The sequence below is a fragment of the Suncus etruscus genome, chromosome 6 (genome assembly GCF_024139225.1).
Source record: "Suncus etruscus isolate mSunEtr1 chromosome 6, mSunEtr1.pri.cur, whole genome shotgun sequence".
Taxonomy (NCBI): domain Eukaryota; kingdom Metazoa; phylum Chordata; class Mammalia; order Eulipotyphla; family Soricidae; genus Suncus; species Suncus etruscus.
The window spans coordinates 36,590,056-36,617,864 of record NC_064853.1 but is presented as its reverse complement, the minus strand read 5'-3'; the positions used below and the strand labels follow the sequence as shown (position 1 = coordinate 36,617,864).

The 27,809-nt window shown below is 37.6% G+C and overlaps 2 protein-coding genes across 6 annotated transcripts in view; one reads left to right on the top strand and one right to left on the bottom strand.

The window, feature by feature from the left end:
* Window positions 1-27,809, top strand: part of CTPS1 (CTP synthase 1) — a 1,052,426-nt gene that overhangs the window by 149,606 nt on the left and 875,011 nt on the right. The gene's annotated exons all lie outside the window — the stretch shown is intronic.
* SCMH1 (Scm polycomb group protein homolog 1) overlaps window positions 1-27,809 on the bottom strand; it is a 207,877-nt gene that overhangs the window by 108,828 nt on the left and 71,240 nt on the right. For 3 of the 5 annotated variants that reach the window (XM_049774735.1, XM_049774739.1, XM_049774736.1), the window contains exons 3-5: window positions 25,326-25,394; window positions 24,641-24,664; window positions 3,385-3,455 (exon numbers count right to left, since the gene is read on the bottom strand). In XM_049774735.1, coding sequence (XP_049630692.1) covers window positions 3,385-3,455; window positions 24,641-24,664; window positions 25,326-25,394 — 164 coding nt within the window. The remainder of the gene's footprint in view (window positions 1-3,384; window positions 3,456-24,640; window positions 24,665-25,325; window positions 25,395-27,809) is intronic. The other 2 variants (XM_049774737.1, XM_049774738.1) reach the window with 1 other exon arrangement.

Sequence of the window (27,809 nt, the reverse complement as noted above, 5' to 3'; positions counted from 1 at the left end):
AAGGCAAACACTTACCTCCATGCTATCTCTCTGGCCCCACATCTCTCCTTCTAAACATAAAGAATACTGTAACTGTTTTCATTTGTTATTCTAAAATTTGTATAGGCTCTCAGTCTATTAAATAGATTATCTGTTCATATTTTTGGGGGTCACACCCAGCAGCACTCAGGGGTTATTCCTAGCTCTATGCTCAGAAATTGCTCCAAAAACCAAAAAAAAAAAAAAAAAAAAAAGAAATTGCTCTTAGCAGGCTCGGGGGACATATGGGATGGCGGGAGTTAAACCACCGTCCTTCTGCATGCAAGGCAAATGCCTTACCTCCATGCTATCTCTCCAGCCCATCTGCTCATATTGATATGTTTTCCTGCCTCTTGTGTTTATGGTGATATTTGACTGGATGCTAGGCATATATTTCTTACCTATTGGGTGCTGAATGTTTTTATATCCCCTTTTCATAAAAAAATTATTTTTTATCTATTTAAAGTCCCATGATTTACAAGGATATTGATAGTTGAGTTTTAGGCATAGAATTAATTAATTCAACATTAATCAGTGTCAATATTCCTCCACCAGTGTCCCCATACTCCATCCCCACCCTACCTCCAGTTATTGAGTTCTTTACTGCTAAATTGTTTGATTATTTTTATTTTTTATACGTTTATTTTTTATTTATTTCTTTTTTGGTTTTGGGGTCACACCCGGCAGTGCTCAGGGGTTACTCCTGGCTCTAGGCTCAGAAGTTGCCCCTGGCAGGATTGGGGGACCATACAGGATGCCGGGATTAGAACCACTGTCCTTCTGCATGAAAGGCAAATGCCTTACCTCCATGCTATCTCTCCGGCCCCTTTTTATACTTTTATTATTGAAATTCTCATTCTCCTAAGCTGAGCATCTTACAATTTTATTTTTTATTTAAATTTTTTCTTATAACACACTTATCAGATTGATTATAAATAATTATATCAGACATTAAATGTTCCAACACCAATTCCACTACCAGTGTGATCTTCCCTTCACCAGCACCCCAAATTCCTACCACCACCATACCCAGCCCCCTTCCAGGCACAAATTAATTTTATGTTTTTTTTTACCACACAAACACAAATAGAATTATCAAAACTTAGATCAAGGGTTAATTTAAAATAATTGCTATATCTCTCCATGATATTACTAGAGCCAATGTCTAAGAATTTATTGGGCTGTGGTGGAAGTTAGGTGAGCCTTCTGTGTTACTGTTTAGGCTTGATGAGATTGGGATATTTCCTGTGATATTACTGGGCTGACACAACCATAAAATTTTGAGGTATCATATGGCTGCTTGTAAAACAAATATGGTGGCTTGACAGATTGAAAAGGTTAAGTTTGTAGAGCTGAGTGGTTTTTATAGAAGGGTGTAAGATATGGTGGTGGGCTGCTGTAGTTCATGTAGAAAGGGGGAACCATTCTGAGAATGTCCCAGAGGTATCATCAGCTCAGACTGGACTATCTGGGAAGAGTTGGCAGATGCTGTTTTCTTTTGGAGCTTTGTAGAGGAACTGGGCTATTTTCTGCCAGGAAGATGGCAGGTGTGGGCTGAGGCTGTCAGGATTTCCAGTGGCAAGAATGGGGAGGTGGAATGTTGGTGGTACATTTCCTTCTTAAACTCCATTTAAAAATGTAGTAAAATTTCTTGGAAATACTTTCTTCATTTTGAGTCATGCTTTTATTTTATTGTTTGTTAGACTAGCCGGGAGCAGAATAATTATAAGATTAAATTATTGACCAGTATGAGGAGAATCATCCTGAGTATTCCACTCAATGCCACATACATTTGAGTTCCTAATCTAGTTGTTGTAATGAAAAAACTGGGACTATTCCCAGTACAAAATGAAAAATACGCTCTGTTGCTTTTAATTCTTCAGATGGTTTCTCCATGACTCTGGTTTATTTCTTGACATGAATTTAACAATAGTACTTTGATAAATAGTTGGATGGAGCTCTCTGGATCTCTCTATGGGATTGCTTTTTGTGCAGCCTTCGGCTTTTGGGTACGCTGTCCTGTATTTTAGTAAGTTCTAGCCAGTATGATTTTCCATGATTTTCAACACCATTTCTTCATAGTGGAGAATCTTCTGGATTTAACCTGAGTTTCTCTTCATGGAGCTCTAGTATATAATCTTTCTTTTTTTTTTTATATAATCTTTCTTAAGGTAATAAACTATAATATCATACGGGCCTAATCTCATCTCTGAGAGGTTACAGTGTTTATCTTCAATAATTTTATAAAGTATAACATGTTCTCTTTCTTTTGTATTATATCTTGCTTTAGTGTTTCAAATTCTCAAGTTTGTATTTTTCCATCAAGAGCAGAGATACGATCCAACTTAAAAATGAATACTAGTAATTTGAAGAAATAACCTTTGAATAATAGAGGAGAAAAATTATAGGTAACATCCCTGTTTATCCTGTTTGAGTATATACTTAAGTAAACTTATGGTGTACTGATAGTCTATATCATCTGTGAATAATGAGTGGTAAGTAATTCTATGTGTGAAGCTACCTTTGATAAGATCCCCAATACAAGAGAATTTAGTACTAGAAAAAAAATAAGTTTGTAGAAAGGGATACAGAGGGCCCGGAGAGATAGCACAGTAGTGTTTGCCTTGCAAGCAGCCAATCCAGGACCAAAGGTGGTTGGTTCGAATCCCGGTGTCCCATATGGTCCCCCGTGCCTGCCAGGAGCTATTTCTGAGCAGACAGCCAGGAGTAACCTTGAGCACCGTTGGGTGTGACCCAAAAACAAAACAAAAAAAAAAAGAAAAAGAAAAAGAAAAGAAAGGGATACAGAGAAGTGAATACTATTCTACTGTTAGCAACTATTCAAGGATTTTAACTTTTTTTTTTTTTTTTTTTTTTTTTTGGTTTTTGGGCCACACCTGGCGTTGCTCAGGGGATACTCCTGGCTGTCTGCTCAGAAATAGCTCTTGGCAGGCACGGGGGTCCATATGGGACACCGGGATTCGAACCAACCACCTTTGGTCCTGGATTGGCTGCTTGCAAGGCAAACACCGCTGTGCTATCTCTCTGGGCCCTTAACTTTTTAATATCTGTCTAAACTAAGAACTCTAAGAACTAGAGAGCCAATAGTGATTTTTTTTTTTCAGTAACACGGAAAAGGCTCCAAGAGGTGAAGCGAAAGGAAAAGGTGTTAGTTGAGATAAAATTAGGGAGCATACAAGTTGTCAAAACTCAGAGTAATCAAATCTTACACCTTCAGTTCCATTCTTTCCTATAATTTTATCCTGAGGTCTTCAAGTAAGGACAAGGATCTCATACTTTGCTTGTCAAAGGACCAGAAAAATACGACTTGCCTCCCACCTCTTAATGATGTTGGGCATAATTTACCTGTTTGAAGCAATGCACAGGAGCTGGGACTGAACATGTTTCTTTTAGGTATTTGTCCCAGGTAAAATGACCTGTAAAGAAAATAGAAATCTCTATCATTGTTAACTTCTTACAAATACTTCAGAGTGTGATCTGCATGAAATATTAAGCCACTAAGCTATTTTATACTGATCTGAGAAAAAAAAACTTTTTTTCCTCTGGGTGTACAAGGTAAAGAATCTAAGTGAGACAAGAAAATCAATGTAGAGCTGGATCTTAAAATCATGGTCTAAGCTGTTTTTGTTTTAGTTCCTACAGTAGCAAAATGCCACAGCAGCACATATTAGAGTCTCAAAGAAGTACCCAGGCAGCTCTTGGAAAATGGAAGAGGTTGTAAGTGGCTGAGGATATTTCTTCTAAACAACCTGACTCCTAGAGAAGAGGTCCCTTATCATCACATGCAGTATCTCTTAACATCAAGCCTGATGAGTTCCCACTGGCCCTACCTCAGCTAACAAAGAAGCAATCTAGAACTATGAAATAAGGACAAGAAACACCAACACTGTGAGATTATACTTGAATTCTTATGCCACAATTTTGTTCTTGCTTGCCTCTTCTTACTATACTTAAACCCCAATATAGTTTCATTATTCATATGTTAATGACCTGATACAGGCCTCAGAAGAATGGGCATCCTCCATTCACCCCAGAACAAGGGAAGCTATATACGAATCATCCAAGGTTTTTATAACAACACCTGGAAGCAATCCTCTACTGCTCTGACATCGACCTGCTCAAAAGAGACTTCCCTTAGCACTAAGAAGACTTGTCAACAAAGACCTGCTTACAGGACAGGGCTCTCTGCATTGCCCTTTAATTGTGAGGTGAAATGAGAGGACACTCTGCACCATTCTGACTGCAATGTAGGATATGCAGATTCCAGGATCTTTAATACAGAAACATGATACCAGCAACAGAGACTGTGTGAAAAATAAAGCTGTATTGGCACTACAGACAATGACTTGGATTGGACAAACTAGTTTGCCTGGAGCCTAGAGTTGGTCTTATGCCAGGAAACTTCAGGGATAGGGTCTCCTTGTATTTAGACCAAGGCCTTTCCTTTCCATGTCCTTCATATTTTGGTGGGCCTATGCAAACAATAATTGCCACTCTAACACCGTTTTTACTGTACTCCTTTGATTCTAATCCTTAAGAAAAACAACCCACTTAAACTTTTGAGGTTAACTTAAACTAATATGCATGTGCATGGAAGAGTAAAAAAGTACTTTGCCTTCAATGTTTAAGGAGTTACATAAGTTTTATGGCTTTACATTGCTTTGTGTGCTGCTAAGAAATATTATGTATTACAATCTGGGGACTTGAGGGACAAAGTAATTGTACATGGGTTCTGTTTTATTTTTCTTAATGTTCTTTGGCTGAAAGTTCAAAGTTAAGATATCAGCAAGGGGACTTCTGAGAATTCTGTTTATGGGTGATTGTCCTTCCACTGTAACTTACCATGTCCTCTTTCTTTGCATCTTTGTTCTCATAATTAAAAATAAAAATTATGGGCCTGGAGAGATAGCACAGCGGCGTTTGCCTTGCAAGCAGCCATCCAGGACGAAAGGTGGTTGGTTCGAATCCCGGTGTCCCATATGGTCCCCCGTGCCTGCCAGGAGCTATTTCTGAGCAGACAGCCAGGAGTAGCCCCTGAGCACTGCTGGGTGTGGCCCAAAAACCAAAAAAATAAAAAAAATTAAAATTAAAATTAAAAAAAAAGAAAAAAGAAAGAGAAAGAGGGACTCAAGTAAAATCTCATATGTTAAGTCTTGGGTTCAAGTCCCATCACAACCAGGCAGAACCCACACACACAAAATAAAATAAAGAAAAAAAGAAAAAAAAGGAACTGTATTTTGGGGAAAAAAAAACAGAACCAAGGTAGTATAGATGATGGATAACCATTAAGAATAAGTTGGGGGGCCGGAGAGATAGCACAGCGGTAGGGCATTTGCTTGCATGCAGCCAACCCGGGAGGGAACCAGTTCAATTCTCGGCATCCCATATGGTCTTGAACCTGCCAAGAGCAATTTCTGAGCTATTTCCCGAGCCTGCCAGGAGTAACCCCTGAGTGCTGCCGGGTGTGGTCCAAAAATCAATCAATCAATCAAATTTAAAAAAAAAGAAAAAGAATAAGTTGGGGCATCTATAAAACCCATTAGTCTCTTGAAGTTTCCATAGAATATCTTGAGTTTGAAGAACACTCTGCTGAGGAGTAAAGTGGTCTATGCTGAGATGAAAGGGAAAAAAGTGAACTCCAAATTCAAATATTTTTTTTTTGTTTGTTTGTTTTTGGGTCACACCTGGTGGTGCTCAGGGGTTACTCCTGGCTGTCTGCTCAGAAATAGCTCCTGGCAGGCACAGGGGACCATATGGGACACCGGGATTCGAACCAACCACCTTAGGTCCTGGATCGGCTGCTTGCAAGGCAAACACCGCTGTGCTATCTCTCCGGGCCCTTAAGAAGTCTTTTTTTTTTTTTTTTGGTTTTTGGGTCACACCCGGCAGTGCTCAGGGGTTATTCCTGGCTCCATGCTCAGAAATTGCTCCTGGCAGGCACGGGGGACCATATGGGACGCTGGGATTTGAACTGATGACCTTCTGCATGAAAGGCAAACACCTTACCTCCATGCTATCTCTCCAGCCCCCAAATTCAAATATTTTGAGAGAAAAAAGGTGAAAATAATAATCTTAACAGACCTTAAAAAGATAGCTATGTTTTTTCTTAAAGGTTAAAACAATGATAAATCTTCCTCTAATACTCAGCTAGAGGTAACCCCAGGATGAAACAGGGAAAGTTCCAGAGACTCTCACAAGATAAAACTGTGGCAAACTGGCATTTCTGGAAGTTTCCTTTGCAATAGAGCATTTCAGAGTCCCTTTAGGTCATGTAAATAACATTAGAGGCTGAGAACAAAAATGAGTCACTGAATAATGGAATTTAAACGACCCCAAAGATGGCTCCCAGGACTTTATATTCTATTGACTTTATAGTTTGTTTTCAAACCAGTTTTCCCACCACCCTTCACCAAGTCAAATAGATTGGTCAGCATAGTATTAAGCCAATTCATAAACTGACCATAACTAATCATCTTGAATTAGGAGTCCATGGGAAAAATAAAATAATCAAAATTTAATTAAGTCAAAATTTATTTTTTCCAACATTGTACTATAAAGCAGTAGTCATTAAAACATCATGATAGTGAAAAAGACCCTCAGAATAATGAAACAGACTTGAATATTCTGAGATGGACTCACAGGAATACGGTCAACTAATATTTAATAAAAGGGCAATAAATACAAAGTGAGCAAGGAAAGCCTCTTCAACGAATGGTGTTGGGAAAAGTGGTCAGAAACACACATACACAGAAAAGCAAATATAAAGGAAAATGTAGGCAGAATACTCCATGACACTAAAGATAAAGGTGTCTTCAAGGATGAAATACCACTGGTCAAGAAAGTGGAAGCAAAGATAAATACATGGGACTACATTAAATTGAGAAGCTTCTGCACCTTAAAAGAAATGATAAAAAGACTACCCACAGAATGGGAGAAACTGGAGCCACAGAACTAGCACAGTAGTAGGGCATTTGTCTTGCACGTGACCAATCCGGGATGGACCTGGGTTCGATTCCCAGCATCCCATATGGTCCTCCAAGCCTGTCAAGAGTGATTTTTGAGTACAGAGCTGGGTGTGGCCCCAAAACAAAACAAAAAGAATGGAAGAAACTATTCACCCAATACCCATACACTAAGGGCTTAATAACTAAGATAGGGCCTGGAGAGATAGCACAGGGGTCTTTGCCTTGCAAGCAGCCAATCTAGGACCTAAGGTGGTTGGTTCGAATCCCAGTGTCCCATATGGTCCCCCGTGCCTGCCAGGAGCTATTTCTGAGCAGACAGCCAGGAGTAACACTGAGCACTGCCGGGTGTGGCCCAAAAACCAAAAACCAAAAAAAAACCAACAACAAAAAAAAACCCTAAGATATACAAGGCACTGGTAGAACTTAGGAAACAACAACAACAACAACAACAAAAACCAGAACAAACATCTAGAAATGGGGAGAAGAAATGAACAGACATTTTATTAAAGAAGAAATACAGAGGACCAAAAGGTAAATGAAAAAGTGTTCCACATCACTAATCGTGAAACTCAAAATGTGCTATCTCACACTACAGAAACTGGCACACATTTCAAAGAATAAGAATAACCAATGCTGGCATGGATGTGGGAAGAAAGGAACTCTCATTCATTCACTGCTGGTGGGAAAGCTGACTAATCCAGCCTTTGGGAAAACAATATGGATATTCCTCAAAAAACTAGAAACTGAGCTCCCATATTATCCAGCAACCATTCTTAAGGATATAACCTAGAAATGCAAAAACACAATACAAAAAAATCCTCTGTACTCCTATGTTCATCCAGCACTATTTACAATAGCCAGAATCTGGAATCAACTCAAGTACCCAAGAACAGGCGAGTGGCTAAACTGTGATACATCTTTAAAAAATACTATGCAGAAGTTAGAAAAAAATGAAGTAATAAAATGTGCTTATACATGGATGGATACTTATACAATGAGAGTATTATGCTGAGTGAAATGTGTCTTTGGGAGAGCAATTGACATAGAATAATATCACTCATTTATAGGATATAAAAAATAAAAGATAAGTGGCTATAATATCCAGAGACAACAGAAAGGAGGGCCAGAAGGATCAGTCCATGGTAGGAAGCTTGCCACAAATAGTGGAGCAGTGCAGTTCAGTAGGGTAGAGAAAGGGCCTGACAATGATATTTAGAAGTAGTCATTCTAGACAATCACTTTGTGTTGAACAGAGATAAAGTGGTATGAACGGTACCCCTTCATTAACAATAGTGAAGACCAGAATGTCTAAAAGAAAAAAAAAAAAGAAGAGAGAAGAGTAAAATGCCTGTCCCAGAGGCAGGCAATGGGAGAGGAGGGGATAAAAACATTGGTGTGAAGGATGATGTACACTGTAAAATGGAAACTCATCATAAATAACTTTATAATTACAGTGTTTAAATACAAAAATATTATTTATTTAGAAATTAATAAGAATACGTGTTGTAGGGCAGAGTAAGGTACTTGCCTTGCACATGCCAATCCCCGGTTTGACCACTGACATCACATATGATTCCCCAAACACTACCAGGAGTGATGCCTGAGCAAAAAGCTATGAGTCAGCCCCCTGAACACTGTCAGGGGTGGCCCAACACTTCCACTCTCCAAATAATATGTGTTGCAAAGAATATGGGGGGAAAGGATCTCTTATATACTGTTGATGGGCAATATAAAGTTAGTGGAGCTATAATGGAAAGCAATTTAAGATATTCCTTAAAAACTTAAACTTAAAAGAAAGCTATTCTATATGATCCAGTTCTCCAACTTATGGGTATTTACCCCAAAGTCCAAGCAAAAATTGTAGAGATACATGCACTTTTACCATGATTACTGAAGTTTTGTTTAGTCAAGAACTGGAAAATATCCTAGTTTTTCTTAATTAATGAACATATAAAGAAGATGTAGGATATATATATATATAATTGAAATATTACTCAGGCACTAATATATATATGTTACAGTCATTTTCAGTAATTATGAACTCAGATGACACTATAGTTAGTAAAGTAATCAATGAAACACAAATACCTATTGTCACTAGGTGGTATGTTTAAAGAAAACCAGTAGAAGAGCTAAATGAAACAAGACTAAACTTTTAGATTATAGTAACCAACAATAGTTACTAGAAGTAAAAGGGAAAAATAGGGTGAGAAAATCAGAATACAAATAATGGAATTGTGAAAGCTAAAACTGGACTTTTACTGGTGAACTTGAAGTCATAGCATAAAGTGACTTAGCATAAAGTCACTTTCATTCTCACATTCATTCACATTTGAAACTTATCTTATTGGGTAATGGAATACTAATTCAAAAATGGATAACATATTTTCATAAAGTACTCATACAAATTATCAGATATATTAGAACTTCATTGTTCCCAAGTGAAAGCCAAGAGAATTATAAAGAAATTTTTTGATATATTTATACAGAATATTAAAATCAGTGAGAAATAAAATTATTGACATAGACATTAAGAATTAAATCACTATATTGAATAATCATCATAGTGCATTCTATGTGCATTATGTAAGAAATTCTGGACAAAATTAAATAACTCCAAGCTATATAGAGAAGATAAGATATATTTATCTGGGGCTGCACATGGAACAAATGTTGAATATAAAGGCTGTGGTATGCTGAATTGTTTTGTATCATTTATAGAGTTATATAGTTCATAAATATTATCAAGTTATAAACTTAACTGCTTATAAGTTGTAGCTTATTCAGATGGTAAAAAATACACCTTTGCAGCAAAAACGATAAAACATATAGGCTTTCTGCTGAATCTTGGCAGTTTCAATGTAGTCACAATAAAAGGAAGAGATAGGACATGGTAGGGCTGAAAAGAGTCTGATGAATGGGTAAAGTTCTTGTCTCACATGCAACCAATATGAGTTTTGTCCCTGGCATTCCATTTAGTTCTCCTCCCAAACCCAATCAGGGGTGAACCTTGAGTGAGGAGTCAGAAGCCTTGAGCACCGTCAGGTGTGTCCCCCCAAAAACAAACAATAATAAGACAACATAGAGGCTAGGAAACAATCCTACAATAAGCTTAAGATAATCTGGAACAATTTTAAGTATGATTATTAAACTAAGAAACTGAAAATTATTTTATTTTTAAGTACAGCTGGAAGTGCTTAGGAGCTACTCCTGACTCTGTGCACAGGAGTCACATCTGGTAGAGCTAAGTTGCCAGCATTCCAGAAAAGCATTTTAATCTCTGTACTATGTGTCATTGGCCCCTGGGCACAAAAGTTAAAGAGCTTATTAGAACAAAATTTGCTCCCATTAGACACAGTCCTTCAGTAAAGGAATGAATATATTTTTCACAAATTACTATTTCATTCTAAGAATGGATCAAGTACTAAACTATGGTGTTAACTAAACTATAACTTATGAACTATAGCATGTGAAATAGTCTGGAAAAATTTTCTGTGATGCTAGATATATACTTGAATGGGTGCTATCTATCACTGCCATCCTAGGATCCACTTTCTGGTAAATAAGACACCATTTAACAAGTAAAAATACTAAGTAATGCTTATGAAAGTTGAAGTGTCCTCTAAACTCGAAGGCCCACCACATGATAGTTACACTAATTAGGAAGTAAGATCTTTGCCTTGAAGAAACTGATATTTTCATAAGTCTATTTCAGCAGCAGGAACACTGGTTCATATAATTCATGATGTCTATCTGTATGTAAATATGTGATCAATCATTCCCCTCTTCATGGTACATACCCTCAACTCCATTTTTTCAGCACTCTCAAAAGACTATTATATTACAACATATTCAGCAATAGAAAAACCTAGTTACTATAAAAATGTTCAAAGCTAAGTTTATGAAGTATACAGTCGTTTGTTTTCAAAGTACTGCTTAAGGCCTCTGAGAGTAGCAACAGCTTGATACAGATGATCTCAAGACACAACATCAAGCCAAGAAAGGAATTTTTTTGTTTGTTTGTTTTTGGTTTTTGGGCCACGCCCAGTGACGCTCAGAGGTTCCTCCTGGCTATGCATTCAGAAATGGTTCCTGGCAGGTGGGACCTTATGGCACGCCGGGGATTGAACCTCTTGGCTAGTGCAGGCAAGGCAGACGCCTTACAGTTTGTACCACCTCTCTGGCCCCCAAGAAAGGAATTTATGAAACAAGTACGGGAACTGAATTTTATTGTTCATGTTAGGTTATCTGACACTGATAGCCTGGTTTTGCTAAAATACCCTGGATCGAGAAAGGAAACACAAACAAAAACTTGCTCAGACACAATCTCTCCATTCTGTCCCACTTGCCTTTCACCTAAAAACAGCAAAATGTTACAAGCTGTATTTTAGGAGGAAGTGCACAGAAAATGCACCATCATTCTGTTTATCCTAACACCTCCTTTTTCCTGAAAACCAACACCCAAATTCAAAAATAAAAAAGTTAGAAGCTTTAAGTCCCTTCTTCCCCCTGTGTAAAGTATTTCCAGAAACAAAGGGACAAAGATTTAGCATTGAACAAGCCTCGCCAGCATACTAGAGCTGAAATAAAAGCTTTCCCTTCTTGCAAATGCCAAAGTGAAAGTGTTTGGCTTTCTGATGCACTGGGCCTTGTTCAAAATATCCTTTTAAATGTCATGAGAAAAATTTCTAGCTTAAAATAAAGAGTTCAAGGATCAAACCAAAGTTCGGCAGCATCAATGCAATGGTTTAATTACTATGTAATTATAATTTATGCATTTAAACCATCTAGTTTATGGATTTAAAAATACAGACAGTGGGCAAAGATCTAGTTCATGTATGCCTCACTTGCATGAAGGCCTAGGTTCAATTCTTTGTACCATCAAATAAACAAAACATACATGGAAAAGCAATTAATTCTTAACTACCATATTTGCCAGCGTATAAGACGACCCTTCAACCCATGAAAAACTTCCTAAAAGTCGGGAGTCATATTATATGCTGGTATGCGGCATGCTGAAACTTGTTCCAGCTTCAGGGACGAGTGATCCGCACCCCTCTTACTTTTAAGAAGTAACTTACTTTTAAGACTTTTAGGAAGTTTTTCATGGGTTGAAGGGTCATCTTATACACCGGCAAATATGGTAACTTATTCTTAACTAAGTTATTCATAGCTTAGTTGTGAGAGGAGAGTTTTAACTGTGATACTCTAACAGTAATGTTTTTATGCACTTCCTTTTTAAAAAAATGTTTGGATTTGGGCTACACTGGGCAGTGCTCAGGGGTTACTGTTTGGCTCTGTACTAAGTAATCACTCCTGGCAGGCTTGAGAGACCATCTGGAATGCTGGAAATCAAATCTGGATTGGCTCTGTGCAAGGCCAAGTGCCCTACTATCATATTATTGCTATGGCTCCAGTATTTCCTTTTTTAAAAAACAAAACAAAATAAAGGGGCTGTAGCAATAGACTAGTGGGTTGGGTACTTGCTTTGCACACAGCCAACCTGGGTTCAATCACAGACATCCTTGATGGTCCCTGAATACCACCAGGAATAATCCCTGAGCACAGGGCCAGAAGTAACTCTGAGCACTGTTGGGTATGCTCACCCCCAAATACAACAAACAAAACAATAAAAAATAAGATAAAAAGATTTTAAATTTTTATACTTTTATTTAATAGAAATAAAACATCTAGACCAAATTCAATATTTTTTCTTTTATTGGATTATGAGTAATTCTGATACAGAATTCCAGGCAACAAAGAGAGAAGAAAAAAAAATACTCTAGAGCACCAGATATCTTTGGAAGGTCCAGGAAAGTATTAAGAAATGAGAAAGATTTGGGCTGGAGTGGTGGCACAGAGCAGTAAGGTGTCTGCCTTGCCAGCGTTAGCCTAGGACGGACCTCGGTTCGATCCCCTGGCGTCCCATATGGTCCCCCAAGCCAGGAGCGATTTCTAAGCACATAGCCAGGAGTAACTCCTGAGCATCACTGAGTATGGCCCCAAAAACAAACAAACAAAAAGAAATGAGAAAGATTTGGAGTGAGAGACTTTATGTAAACTAACAGACTTGGAATCTCAGAGAGTTTCCTGAGACAAAATTCCTGGTTCCTCATTTTGGTTCAGGTTAAGCCTACTCAAAGACCTGGGATTCACAGAAATTCTATTTTTCTATAATTTTCCTGAATTCCTAGAAAAAAATTCCCTTATTTTCTAGGGAAAAAAATTTCCTATTATATTCTGTTCACTTATTTTTCATACTAATCACATCAAATGATCACAAATATTTATATAAACTCCATACACTATCATAATTATTATATAAGCTCTTTACAGATAAAAGTTATCTATTTACTTATTTATGATTTTGGGGCCACACCTGATGATGCTTAGGAATTACTCCTGGCTCTGTACTCAGGGATTATTCCTGGCCTGCTTAGGGCATCAGATGGGATGCTGGGTATTGGAATCAAGGTTGGCCACACATGAGGCAAGTAACCCACCCACTCTACTACCTCTAAGGTTCCTATGTGCTTAATTTCTTATATTCCCTATTAAATATCATGCATAAAACTTTAATAGAGACTCAATAAGAGGTTTTTCCTTTTTTTAAGTAAAACAAATGTATTTGGAGATACTAAGAAGGAGACGGAGAGGATAAGAGAGAAAGAATAACATGCTCAAGAAAGAGTGCAGGCTTCTCCAAAGGTGAAGAGAGCCCAGGGATGCAACCAAGAATTAAAGCATAAAAGTACACATCTCAAGAGGGGAGGTGTGTATAGCATGTGCTCAGGCACTTTGTACCCAGGCAACCCATGAGCACAGCACTGTCACAAGGGCCCAAGGAGTACATGTTACTCAATAAAAATTTTTGAATTAATGCAAAGCAGCAGCAAACAAGCAATAGTTTTTATGGGCTAGTAAAACTAAACCTGGGATATTAATTTTAGCTCTGGGAGCTATACTTTAAGATGACAGAACAAACCAAGCCTAAAGAGTGCCCTTAGTGCTTAAAAGACACAAAACGATGTCACCTGAGGACCTGCTGAAGAAACAATAAATATTTCACATGAATTAAAAAAAATCAAGTCTCAGAGCTGTTTCCTTTTCCCTTTATTTATCTGATATTTATAGTTAAGTATCAGAGCATTGTCTTGGGTGATAAAGTACCATCATAATGAAAATAGTGAGAGTTCATTCTCATAAGAGATACACTAGAATGCCAACTATAATAAACTGTGATAAGTGCTGGTTTGAAGATGGAGAGTACATTAGGAGCACTAGATGACTGTGAAAGAAATATACTCTCAACTTTTAAGTTAAGTGTAAAGGGACAAGTGGGAAGTTAGGGGAAAAAAGGAAGTACTGCTTTCTGTTTCTGTCAGATAAGAAAAGCATATTTAAACAACCAGAAATAAGAAAAATAAATTCTAAAAACAACTTTTTGGTATAGCTACTGAGTGATGTTTCAAGAGATAGTTTAACAACCAAAATAATAACAGGCACATGGTTTAGAAGTGCAGATTCTCATTGGAAATAAATAAAACTGTAAGAAAAGGTCAATTCCTGTGATTTTTTTTTGCAATTTTAAAATAACTGGAGGATAAGCCAGAGGAAGGATAAATATTTGATGCTCTCGCTTACCTGTTGTATATAGAACAAGACAAGAGAATGGAAGGCTTCAAATGATGGCAAGTTCTTGGCCCTGTATGACAGAACTGAGAACAAGTATGTTGGGGTATAGGATGAAGGGAAACAATGGACTGGAGGTAACTTATAAAACATTAATCAGGAGTCTCGATTGATTAATCAGGACTAATCAGGATTAATTAATCATGAACATTTTGGTGGTGAACAGGTGAGGCAGCTAAGTACATGAAGACATTGTGTCAATACTCTTGCAATTATGTGACCAAAAATATGATAATCAGTTTGATAAGGTAACAGGTGAGATGAGAGAACCTTGGCATAGTGGTAGGAAGAACACAGACACAGGTGGGATATGTGGAGCTGAAACACTGTATTCCTGAAACTCTATTATTAACAGTATTATAAATCATGGTGCCTAAATAAAAATAAAAATAAAAAGAAACAGCAGTTTATATGAGATGGCAGATAAAAGTCAGTATCAGAAAGCCTCAGACCCCACATTGATGAGAAGAGGAAATGCTTATGAGTATGTGTGGGAAGAGCCATCAACTGTCTCTGGTAGTAAGAATGGATTGGAAGAAGGTAAGGTCAGAGTCAACAAGAACAATTAGAAAGTTGTTTTCAGAATGTAGGTGTGCTAAAATGGGGGCTTGAATGAGAAAAGTCACTAAGTGGAACAAGAAGAGAGTCCCAGATTCTAACAAATAACTAGATAAGAGTGAGTCACATCATAACTAGATATGAGAACAAAAGCTATATAAAATTTTATCTACATCCCATGTAGCCCTAAAATTAGAAGTATGACTAACAGAAGAAATGACGAACATTGTATTTCACCCCAAACCTATATAAAGGTGATAACTTTGAAAGAGCCTTTTTTGTTTTTGTTTTTTGCCTAACCCAGTGATGCTTAAAGATCTTTTTTTGTCGTTGTTGTTTTTTTGTTTTTTTTGGGCCACACCCGGCATTGCTCAGGGGTTACTCCTGGCTGTCTGCTCAGAAATAGCTCCTGGCAGGCACGGGGGGTGGGGGGGGACCATATGGGACATCGGGATTCGAACCAACCACCTTTGGTCCTGGATTGGCTGCTTGCAAGGCAAACACCGCTGTGCTATCTCTCCGGGCCCTTAAAGATCAATCTTGGCAGTGCTCAGGGAACACTCCTGGAGGGGTTTGAAGACCTGAAGGTCCAGGTTAGGGAAGCATCTTATGAACTGCTTTCTAAGCAGTAAAGATTAAATTACTTACTAGAGTATTAAAATATCATTTAAAATTAAATATAAACTAAGACTGGATTATAATAGAAAATTTGATATTGTTTGGACATTATAATAGTTATATACTATTAGTGCAATATAACATGGTAAAATTACTTGAGTATATTGGCAGTGCATATATTCTTGAAGACATAAAAAAAGTTCATAAGTAGGGCCCGGAGAGATAGCACAGCGGTGTTTGCCTTGCAAGCAGCCGATCCAGGACCTAAGGTGGTTGGTTCGAATCCTGGTGTCCCATATGGTCCCCCGTGCCTGCCAGGTGCTATTTCTGAGCAGACAGCCAGGAGTGACCCCTGTTGCCGGGAGTGGCCCAAAAACAAAAAAACAAAAACAAAAAAAGTTCATAAGTAACATGGTCAAATTTTAGAATTATACACACGCCTTATGTACATGCACAGACACATATCTTGAGTGAGGAGAATATAAATTCCCAACAATCTGAGAAGATGAAGAACATTTTCCTTTTTTTGTTTCTGCTTTGGAACCACACACCAAATGTGCTCAGGCTCTTAGGCTCTTGTGCTCTAGGATCACTCCTGGTGGGCTCAGGGCACCAGATGGAATGCTGAAAATCGAACCTAAGTCGGCCGAGTAAAAAGCAAATCCCTTATCCATTGTATTATTTTTTATTTAATACAAATTCTTTATTTAAGCACCATGATTACAAACATGATTGTAGCTGGGTTTCCGTCATAAACAGAACACCCCCTTCACCAGTGCAACATTCCCACCACCAATGGCCCTCTCCCTCCTCCTCATCTCCAGCCTGTATTTGAGACAGGCATTTTATTAGTTAAGTTTTTTTTTTAATTCAGTAAGCTGCTTCTTTTCTTTCTTAAAGGATAAGTGTTAAAAAATTATCATTGTATTAACTCTCTAGTCCCAAAAAACATTTTCTTTTTTTTTTTTTTTTTTTTTTTTTTGGTTTTTGGGTCACACCCAGCAGTGCTCAGGGGTTATTCCTGGCTCCAGGCTCAGAAATTGCTCCTGGCAGGCACGGGGGACCATATGGGACGCCGGGATTCGAACCGATGACCTCCTGCATGAAAGGCAAACGCTTTACCTCCATGCTATCTCTCCGGCCCCCCAAAAAACATTTTCTAAGAATTTAAGAACAGTTGACTTTTGAAATTCTTGACCAATTTAGATTGTTTTTTAAGTCTTTTTCCAAACTCTAAGATTCCATATACAATCTGATATTTAAGATTTCTGTAAGTTTGATGGATAAAATTAAATTTGCAGGTTAACTTGCTAGAGTATATGCCTGGTTCTGCTGCCCCTCTAATACACTCAGAAAATAATTCTCTTTTGCTCTCTCTTCATACACTCTCTTTAAAATGTAACATTACTTATATATTTAACTGATATGTTTTGTTCAAGTTAGTATCTACATTTCCACTTAAGATGCTGTTCATAATATTTTAAGTTGTCACTGAACTGCTCTATTATTTACATTAGCAACAAAATTAAAGAGTATAATAGAGTATCTTTCAATTTGTCTGTACCATGTACATGATATACCAAGGCACATTATGTTCAGTATCTTCCCAACCATCATAGCATGTAAAACAGCTTTTTTATCCAGAAAGGTGAGGAAATATCAGAATGGTTCACTACTTTTCCTGAAATCATGAGACTGCTCAGTGGGAACATGAAGTTAAACCAAGGCCTGCCTAATTCTTATGTCTAGGTATTACCTACCATATATATGCCAGTGCCCCAGAAGACTCATGCAAAATTTTATGGCAGAGTTAAAAAGTGACATCATTCATTGTTAAACAAGTCTAGGCCCTTTACCTGCATTACTCTATATTACTCATTTCTCCAGCTTATAGTCACACAAAGCTTCAAGATTCAAACAAAGTCACAAGATTTGACTTAAACTCTCATAGTCATCACAAAGAATCAGAAAATCATAATAATCTGCCGAAGTTGAAAAGTATTTGAATTTTTGATATTAGCCTGTGTAATCTATTTAAGAGTTTGAAGCAAGAAGAATGGTTATCTCCAGTTTACTAATCAGAAAACTAAAGATCACCGTCACATAATAACTAAATGGATGACTTAGCTTTCAGGGTAGCCAGAAATCCTAACTCCTCATTTACTTCCCACGTTGTCAGTAGAAAATAAAATCAATATGTTAGGTGATGAACATAGACAAGGATGACAACAGAGTAGAAGACAAGAAATTTCAAGAACAAAATTATAAAAACACCTGAACAGAAACTGATAAAACATCCAAGTATCAGTATTTCTAGAACAAGTAGAAGAATTTTAAAGAAGTCTTAAGTTCTTAAGATTTAAAACCACCTGGTCCCCCGAGCCTGCCAGGAGCAATTTCTGAGCATAGAGCCAGGAGTAACCCCTGAGCACTGCTGGGTGTGACCCAAAAACCAAAACAAACAAACAACTCCCAAATGCAGGATTAGTTTTATTTGTATTATTTAATATTTTGATATTTAATTAATTATCTAAAATTATTGAATATCTACATTTAATTTTAGTTCAATATAGCGTGTGAATTTCTTTTCTTTTTTTAATTTATTTTCTTTTCTTTTTAGTATTTTTTTATTTATTTAAACATCTTGATTACAAATATGATTGTGATTAGGTTTCAGTCATGTAAAGGACACCCCCCTTCACCAGTGCAACATTCCCACCACAAATGTCCCAAATCTCCCTCCATCCCACCCCCCCCCCACCTGTACTCTAGACAGGCTTTCCAGTTCCCTCATTCACTCACATGATTATGGTAGTTCTCTGTGTAGTTATTTCTATACTGCACTCACCACTCTTTGTGGTGAGCTTCATGAAGTGAGCTGGAAGTTCCAGCCCTCCTCTCATTGTCTCTGAGGATTATTGCAAAGATGACTTTTATTTTTCTTAAAACCCATAGATGAGTGAGACTATTCTGCATCTCTCTCTCTCCCTCTGACTTATTTCACTCAGCATAATAGACTCCATGTACATCCAAGTATAGGAAAATTTCATGACTTCATCTATCCTGACGACTGCATAATATTCCATTGTGTATATGTACCACAGTTTCTTTAGCTATTCGTCTGGTGAAGAGCATCTTGGTTGTTTCCAGAGCCTGGCTAAAGTGAATAGTGCTGCAATTAAAATAGGTGTGAGGAAGGGGTTTTTGTATTGTATTCTTGTGTTCCTAGGGTATATTCCTAGGAGTGGTATAGCTGGATAGTCTGGGAGCTCAATTTCTAGTTTTTGGAGGAATCTCCATATCGCTTTCCATAGAGGTTGGACTAGACAGCATTCCCACCAGCAGTGGATAAGAATTCCTTTCTTTCCCCATCCCCGCCAGCACCGATTGTTCTCATTCTTTGTGATATGTGCTAATCTCTGTGTTGTGAGATGGTATCTCATCGTTGTTTTGATTTGCATCTCACTGATGATCAGTGATGAGGAGCATTTTTTCATGTGCCTTTTGGCCATTTGTATTTTTTTCTTTATCAAAGTGTCTGTTCATTTCTTCTCCCCATTTTTTGATGGGATTAAATGTTTTATTTTCTTGTAAAGTTCTGTCAGTGCCCTGTATATTTTGGATATTAGCCCTTTATCTATGGTTATTGGGTGAATAGTTTCTCCCACACGGTGGGTAGCTCTTGTATCCTGGGCACTATTTCTTTTGAGGTGCAGAAGCTTCTCAGCTTAATGTATTCCCGTCTGTTGATCTCTACTTCCACTTGTTTGGAAAGTGCAGTTTCCTCCTTGAAGATGCCTTTAGTCTCAATGTCATGGAGTCTTTTACCTACGTGTTGTTCTATATACCTTATGGTATCAGGTCTGATATCAAGGTCTTTAATCCATTTGGATTTTACCTTCGTACATGATGATAACTGGGGGTCTATGTTTGCTTTTTTTGCAAGTGGCTAACCAGTTCTGCCAGCACCACTTGTTGAAGAGGTTTTCCCTGCTCCACTTAGGATTTCTTGCTCCCTTGTCAAAAATTAGGTGATTGTATATCTGGGGAACATTGTCTGAGAACTCAAGCCTATTCCACTGATCTGAGGGTCTGTCTTTATTCCAATACCATGCTGTTTTGATAACTATTGTTTTGTAGTACAGTTTAAAGTTGGGGAAAATAATGCCTCCCATACTCCTTTTCCCTAGGAGTGCATTTGCTATTCGAAGGTGTTTATTGTTCCAGATGAACTTCATAAGTGTTTGATCCACTCCTTTGAAGAATATCATGGGTATCTTTAGAGGGATCGCATTAAATCTGTACAATGCTTTGGGGAGTATTGCCCAAATATCTTTAGATATTTAGGTATTTAGGGTATCTTTATATTTATATTTAGATATTTAGGGTATCTTTAGAGGGATCGCATTAAATCTGTACAATGCTTTGGGGAGTATTTAATGATGTTAATCCTGCCAATCCATGAGCACGGATGTATTTCCATTTTCGTGTGTCCTCTCTTATTTCTTGGAGAAGGGCTTTATAGTTTTCTTTGTATAGGTCCTTCACATCTTTGGTCAAGTTGACTCCAAGATATATGAGTTTGTGAGGCACTAATGTGAATGGGATTGCCTTCTTGATGTCCATCTCTTCCCTATCATTATTGGTGTATAAAAAGGCCATTGATTTCTGTGTGTTAATTTTGTAGCCTGCCACCTTGCTATATGAGTCTATTGTTTCTAGAAGCTTTTTGGTAGAGTCTTTAGGGTTTTCTAAGTAGAGTATCATGTTATCTGCAAACAGTGAGAGCTTGACTTCTTCCTTTCCTATCTGGATTCCCTTGATATCTTTTTCTTGCCTGATCACTGTAGCAAGCACTTCCAGTACTATATTGAAGAGGAGTGGTGAGAGCGGACAGCCTTGTCTTGTACCAGAATTTAGAGGAAAGGCTTTTAGTTTTTCTCGATTGAAGATAATATTTGCCATTGGCTGTGGTAGATGGCTTCAACTAGATTGAGAAAGGTTCCTTCCATTCCCATCTTGCTGAGAGTTTTGATCAAGAATGGGTATTGGACCTTATCAAATGCTTTCTCTGCATCTATTGATATGATCATGTGATTTTTTTATTTTCTTGTTGTTGATGTTGTGTATGATATTGATAGATCTACCGATGTTAAACCATTCTTGCATTCCTGGGATGAAACCTACTTGGTCGTAGTGTATGATCTTCTTGATGATGCATTGGATCCTATTTGCCAGGATTTTGTTGAAGATCTTTGCATCTACATTCATCAGGGATATTGGTCTGTAATTTTCTTTTTTTGGCATCATCTCTGTCTGGTTTTGGTATCAAGGTGATGTTGGCTTCATAAAAGCTGTTTGGGAGTGTTCCCATTTTTTCAATTTCATGGAAGAACCTGGCTAGGATTGGTAGTAGCTCCTCTTGAAAGATTTGAAAGAATTCATTAGGAAATCCATCTGGGCCTGGGCTTTTCTTTTTAGGCAGATTACAGTTTCAATTTCCTCAGTAGTGATGGGGGTATTTAGATATGCTATATCCTCCTTACTTAATTGTGGAAGGTTATAAGTGTCCAAGAATTTATCCATTTCTTCTAGGTTCTCATGTTTAGTAGCATAAAGTTTCTCAAAGTAGTCTCTGATTACCCTTTGGATCTCTGCAGTATCTGTCATGATCTCCCCCTTTTCATTTCTAATATGGATTATCAGGTTTCTCTCTCTCTCTCTCTCTTTGTGAGTTTTGCCAATGGTCTATCAATCTTGTTTATTTTTTCAAAGAACCAACTTCTGCTTTCGTTGATCTTTTGGATTGTTTTTTGGTTTTCCACTTCATGGATTTCTGCTTTCAGTTTTGTTATTTCCTTCTGTCTCCCTATTTTTGGTTCCTTTTGTTGGTCATTTTCTAATATTATGAGCTGCGTCCTTAAGTTATTCAGGTATGCCCCCTTTTCCTTCCTGATGTGTGCTTGCAAAGCTATAAATTTTCCTCTCAGAACCGCTTTTGCTGTGTCCATAAATTCTGGCAGTTTGTGTCTTCATTATCATTTGTTTCCAGGAAAGTTTTGATTTCCTCTTTGATTTCATCTCTGACCCACTGGTTTTTCAGTAGCAGGGTGTTTAATTTCCAATTGTTAAAGTTTTTCTTCTCTGTGGCTTTGTAGTTCATATCTAATTTCAGAGCCTTGTGGTCAGCAAAGGTAGCCTGCAAGATTTCTATCCTCTTGATTTTATGAAGGTATGTTTTATGTGTCAGCATGTGGTCTATCTTGGAGAATGACCCATGTACACTGGAGAAGAATGTGTATCCAGGTTTTTTGGAGTGGAGTGTCCTATATATATATCTACTAGTCCTCTTTCTTCCATTACTCTGTTCAGGGTTAGTATGTTTTTGTTGGGTTTCAGTCTGGTTGACCTATCAAGTGTTGACATAGCCGTGTTGAGGTCTCCCACAATTATTGTATTATTATTGATATCTTCTTTCAGATTTGTCAGTAATTGTATTAGATAATTTGCTGGTCTCTCATTGGGTGCATATGTTTAATAGTCTGATTTCTTCCTGTTGCACATATCCCTTGATATAGTACATAGTGTCCATCTTTGTCCCTTACAACTTTTCTGAGTATAAAGTTGGTGTCATCAGATATTAATATGGCCACCCGAGCTTTTTTAAGTGTGTTGTTTGATTGGATGATTTTCCTCCAGCCTTTGATTTTGAGTCTATGTTTGTTCTGACTATTCAGGTGTGTTTCTTGTAGGCAGCAGAAGGTTGGATTCATCTTTTTGACCCGTTTTGCCACTCTGTGTCTTTTAATTGGTGAATTTAGTCCATTGACATTGAGGGAGATGATTGTCATAGGATTTAATGTCATCTTTGTAGATAAGTTTGCTGTGTTTGTTGGTCTCTCTTGTCTTAAAGTAGACCTTTCAGTTTTTCCTTTAAGGCTAGTTTTTTCATCTGTGAAGTTTCTGAGCTGTTGTTTATCCATGAAGCTATGTATCCTTCCTTCAAACCTGAATGTGAGTCGGGTAGGGTGCAGTATTCTTGGTGAGGCATCCATTTCATTCAGTCTTGTCACAATATCCCACCACTGTCTTCTGGCCTTGAGAGTTTCTTGTGACATGTCTGCTGTAAGTCTTAGAGATGCTCCTTTGAATGTAATTTCTTTTTTTTTTTTTTTGATCTTGCTGCTTTCAGTATTCTATCTCTATCTGTGGGATTTGTCATTGTAATGAGGATGTGTCTTGGGGTGTTTTTCTTTGGGTCTCTTTTAGCTGGTACTCTTCGGGCATGCAGGATTTGATTGCATGTAGTCTTAAACTCTGGGAGTATCTCTTTGATAATGTCTTTGACAGTTGATTCTTCCTGGAGATCTCCTACCTCGGTCTCTGGGACTCCAATGATTCTTATGTTGTTTCTGTTGAGTTTATCACAGACTTCTATTTTCATCTGTTTACATTCCTTGAGTACTTTTTTTCCATTGCCTGACTGTTTGTCTTAAGGTTCCTTTTCAATTTCTTCTGCTGTGTTGAGTTTTTCTGCATCTCATATTCCAGCACGCTGATTCTCTGTCCTCAACTGCTTTTACACTGCTGGCGAGGCCATCTACTGAGTTTTTCAGTGCAGATACCGTGTTTTTCAGATCTGTTATTTCAGTTTAGAGCTTTCTGATTTCTGTCTTTGTGTGTGTTTTTTTCAGATCGACCTATACTTTCTTTGAGTCCTACAAACATCTTCCATATTGCTATTCTAAACTCCTTGTCTGAGAGGTTAATTAGATGGTCGAAGTTTTTTAGGTCATCCGAGCTATCATCTTCATTCTCTGTGCATGTTGATTGACTGCGAGGTTTCCCCATTTTCCCGCTTGTAGTGTGATTTTTTTTTCTGAGTGTTGTGGTGGGGTTCATTGGGTAGAAAGAGTGTGTGGCCACACTCTTCTGGAGCCTCTAGGAGTGCTATTTTTCTGGGTCCTTTATGGCCCACTCCCAAGAGGTTTCGGAGACAGGACAGTGGAAAAACACACACAGGCAACACTCACAGTCGGGAATCACTGGGCTGGCGTAGATTTTCCCAGCCTGAAGTCACAAATAGGTGACCTTCCTTTCTGCAGAATACTGCGGATAGCCGGTTTTCATGGTCCGACACAGTTCTTTGGCGCTCTGGCCCTTGGGTGAGCCTCTGGGAGTGCTATTTTTCTGGGCCCTTTTTGGCCCACTCTCAAGAGGTTTCGGAGACAGGACAGTGCGTGTGAATTTCTTTGGGGAAATTTCGTGAATTCAGAAATTACTTCCAGTTTTGTTGAGTTCTTTTGTTCTTTGTACTCTATGTAATTAGACTCTTTTCCTTTAACTTAGTTTCTTTTCTTTTTTTTTTTTTTTTTTTTGGTTTTTGGGCCACACCTGGCGATGCTCAGGGGTTACTCCTGGCTGTCTGCTCAGAAATAGCTCCTGGCAGGCATGGGGGACCATATGGGACACCAGGATTCGAACCAACCACCTTAGGTCCTGGATCAGCTGCTTGCAAGGCAAACACCGCTGTGCTATCTCTCCGGGCCCATAGTTTCTTTTCTTATTAGCAAATTTACTTATCTGTGGTTTCCTGATTTTAAAAAACATTTAACATGAAAGTTACAATGAGTCACATTGATCATAGGTAGTCACTGTATTTACTGGTTTTTCATATGTGGATACATGTAATTATTTTAAAAGTTACATGTAATTCCTACTTTAGTAACTATCTATTATTTAATAGAAACTCAAGAAAAGTATCTTACCTAGCTCCAAGATGTCAGTAGTTTCTAGTAAAGAAAAAAAATGTTACAGCATAAATCATGTGACAAACTAAAATGATATAAAGGTAAAGTATTTGGATAAAACAAAGACTCAAGAGTTTGTTATTAATAGGTGGTAGAAGTCCATCATCCAATTCTGCCTAACTCTCATGTTTAACATTTTAAAGTAAAAAATTATATAAATTCCAAAAAATTGATTTAAGAATAAAGAATGATTGAAAGATACACATAATAAGGAATCACAAATGGCTAAAGACAACATAGCAATGTAATATGGTGGTGAAGTGGATGGATTTTTGGGCAAGAATGAGAAATACTCTGGTGGAAATGGAAAGCCTAATGTTAAAGTTTAAATGCACAAGACCCTATCATTAACAGTACTGTAAATCATGTTGTCTTAAAAAATAAACAATAAACCCTGTGCTTAAAGTTATGAAACACATTAGCTAATCTCAAAGTTTGAGATGATCTATACTCAAAATCTAAGTTTCCACTCAAATAAAGCTTTAGATAGATACTTCTAATACTCTTCAATATTGTCCTGTATTTATTGAGTTCTTTTGCTTCTCTTTAGCTGTTGAAATACTCAGGCAAGTATAAGAGCAAGATAAATAGTAAGAAATGTCAAATAAAAGATTTCCATGATAATAATAGTTCTTTTTCTTACCTTGATATGGGGATGCAGACTCTGAGAGGTCACTGTACTTGTGTTTTCTAACATCATTCCAGTCTAATACTGAGGAAAGAGAGAGAAAACAGTCAAGTGGAAAGAAACTACAGGACTCAAATATTCTCTAGCTATCATTGTTGTTATTATTGTTGTTGCTGTTATTATTATTTTTTTGTTCTTGGAGTCATACCCTATTAATGCTGAAAGACTACTCCTGACTCTATACTCAGAAAACCCCACAGCACTGGGACTGAATCCAGGTTTCCTGCATGTAAAATATGTGCTCAACCCATTAAGTTCTCTTTCCTGTGCTGAAAACATCTCAAATTTACAAGCATCTTATGAATATTTTTAAATTACTTTTAAGATACTATTCGGGGTCGGGCGGTGGTGCTAGAGGTAAGGTGCCAGCCTTGCCTGCACTAGCCTTGGACGGACCGTGGTTCGATCCCCCGGTGTCCCATATGGTCCCCCAAGCCAGGAGCAACTTCTGAGCGCATAGCCAGGAGTAACCCCTGAGCGTTACCGGGTGTGGCCCAAAAACCAAAAAAAAAAAAAAAAAGATACTATTTTAAATAATAAAATAATACAAATGTAGAAACATACCCTTAAAACTTATTTAAGGAAACTACTATAAACAGAATCCAGGATGTAACATAATAATATTCAAATGATAAAATTCAAAGGGGGAAATCTAGTAAAAGAAAATGGGGGTGAGGGGCGGAGCAATGGCACAGCGTTAGGGCATTTGCCTTCCACATAGCTGACCCAGAACAGACTGTGATTTGATCCCCGGCGTCCCATACGATCCCCCAAGCCAGGAACAATTTCTGAGCGCATAGCCAGGAGTAACCCCTGAGCATCACTGGGTGTGGCCCAAAATAAAAAAAGAAAAAGAAAATGGGTGTCAGATTTAATGGCAAAGAAAAATAAAAGGCATTCAGGGATTAAATAAGGTTTAACTTAAACAATGAAACTTAAAAGAAACTCTTGGAATTCCTAGAACAAGTAGAACCTGGAAGGCAAGACTCCAAAAAGAAAAGAAAACAAAAATGAAATAGAAAAACCTCCTTTCATAGTTTCACCATGATATACTCAGTATCTTGGTTTATAATAGTACCAAAGTCATTATTTTGTAGTTTCAGAGCACCAATTTATCCACCAGTGTTTCTCCATTATTCTAGTCTTTCTTTATACCATCCTTCACCTCCATAGTTGTCAGTCCTACACATCATGTCTCAGAATTTGTTTCCACTGGTAATTGTCTAATTTCCTTCATTTGGGTTGAGGACTTGGGCCACACTAGCAATGCTCAGAGGTTACTCTTGGCCAGAACTCAAGGGACCATATGGGATGCTGGAGATCAAACCCAGGTCTGCCTTGTACAAATGTCATACCTGCTGTACTGCCACTCAAATCCCTAAATCATTTTGTTTCTTTATATTTCAGATGTGAACAAGAACATCTGGTATTTTACTTTCTGACTCACTTCACTTAGCATGACACCTCCACTTCCATCCAAATTGTAGCAAACTAAAAAATTTTCTCTTTTCTCATAGCTGAATCATTCTTCATTCTTTACCCATTTCATCATATCTTCTTTGTTTTTGGACCATACTTAAGCCTGTAGTTTTCTCATTGAGGTTGGCTTCTGCAGTCAATTTTCCTGAAGTGTTTTATCAATGTTTTCATCAATATATTTTACATTCTGGTCTATCTTGACTTTCCTTTTGTGGATGATGTAATATACCACTCTAATTTCATATTTTAACATGTCACTATCCAGTTTTCCCAATACCATTTGATAAACACACTTCAAATGCTCAGATTTTTTTCTCTTATTGTAAATTAATTGTCCATATATATATGTCCTAAATTAAGGACTCTAAAATCCCCACTGGTCTGCAGGTCTATCTTTAGCCAATACCATGCAGTTTTGATTAATAAAGCTTTGTACTTAGTTCAAAATTGGAAATTATGATGTTTCCTATTTTATCTTTTTCCCCCTTAAGGAAAAAGCTCTTTGGGGAGTTTTATGGATTCATACAAATTTTAGTAGTTTGTTCCAAGTCTTTGAAGAACATCACTGGAATTTTAGTGGGTACTGCATTTAATCTATATAATGCTTTAGGTAGAAAGGTCATTTTGATAATGTTGATTCTTCCAACACATGAACAGGGAATAGCTTTCCATTTCTGGGTGTCTTGTATTTATTTTAGCAAATTTATAGTTCTCACTGTATAAGTCTTTCATTTTCCGTGTTTACTTTTGTTTTTGTTTTGGAACCACATGAGACAGTGCTCAGGGCTTATTCCTGGCTCTGTGCTCAGAAGTCACTCCTGGCGGGACTTGGGTAATCAAATGTGGTGTCGAGGATCAAACCTGGGTTGACCACGTGCACGGTAAACACCTTCCCTAATATACTATTGCTGTAGCCCATTAGTTCCCTTGTTGTTCTCAGGTATTTGATGTTTTGGGGTA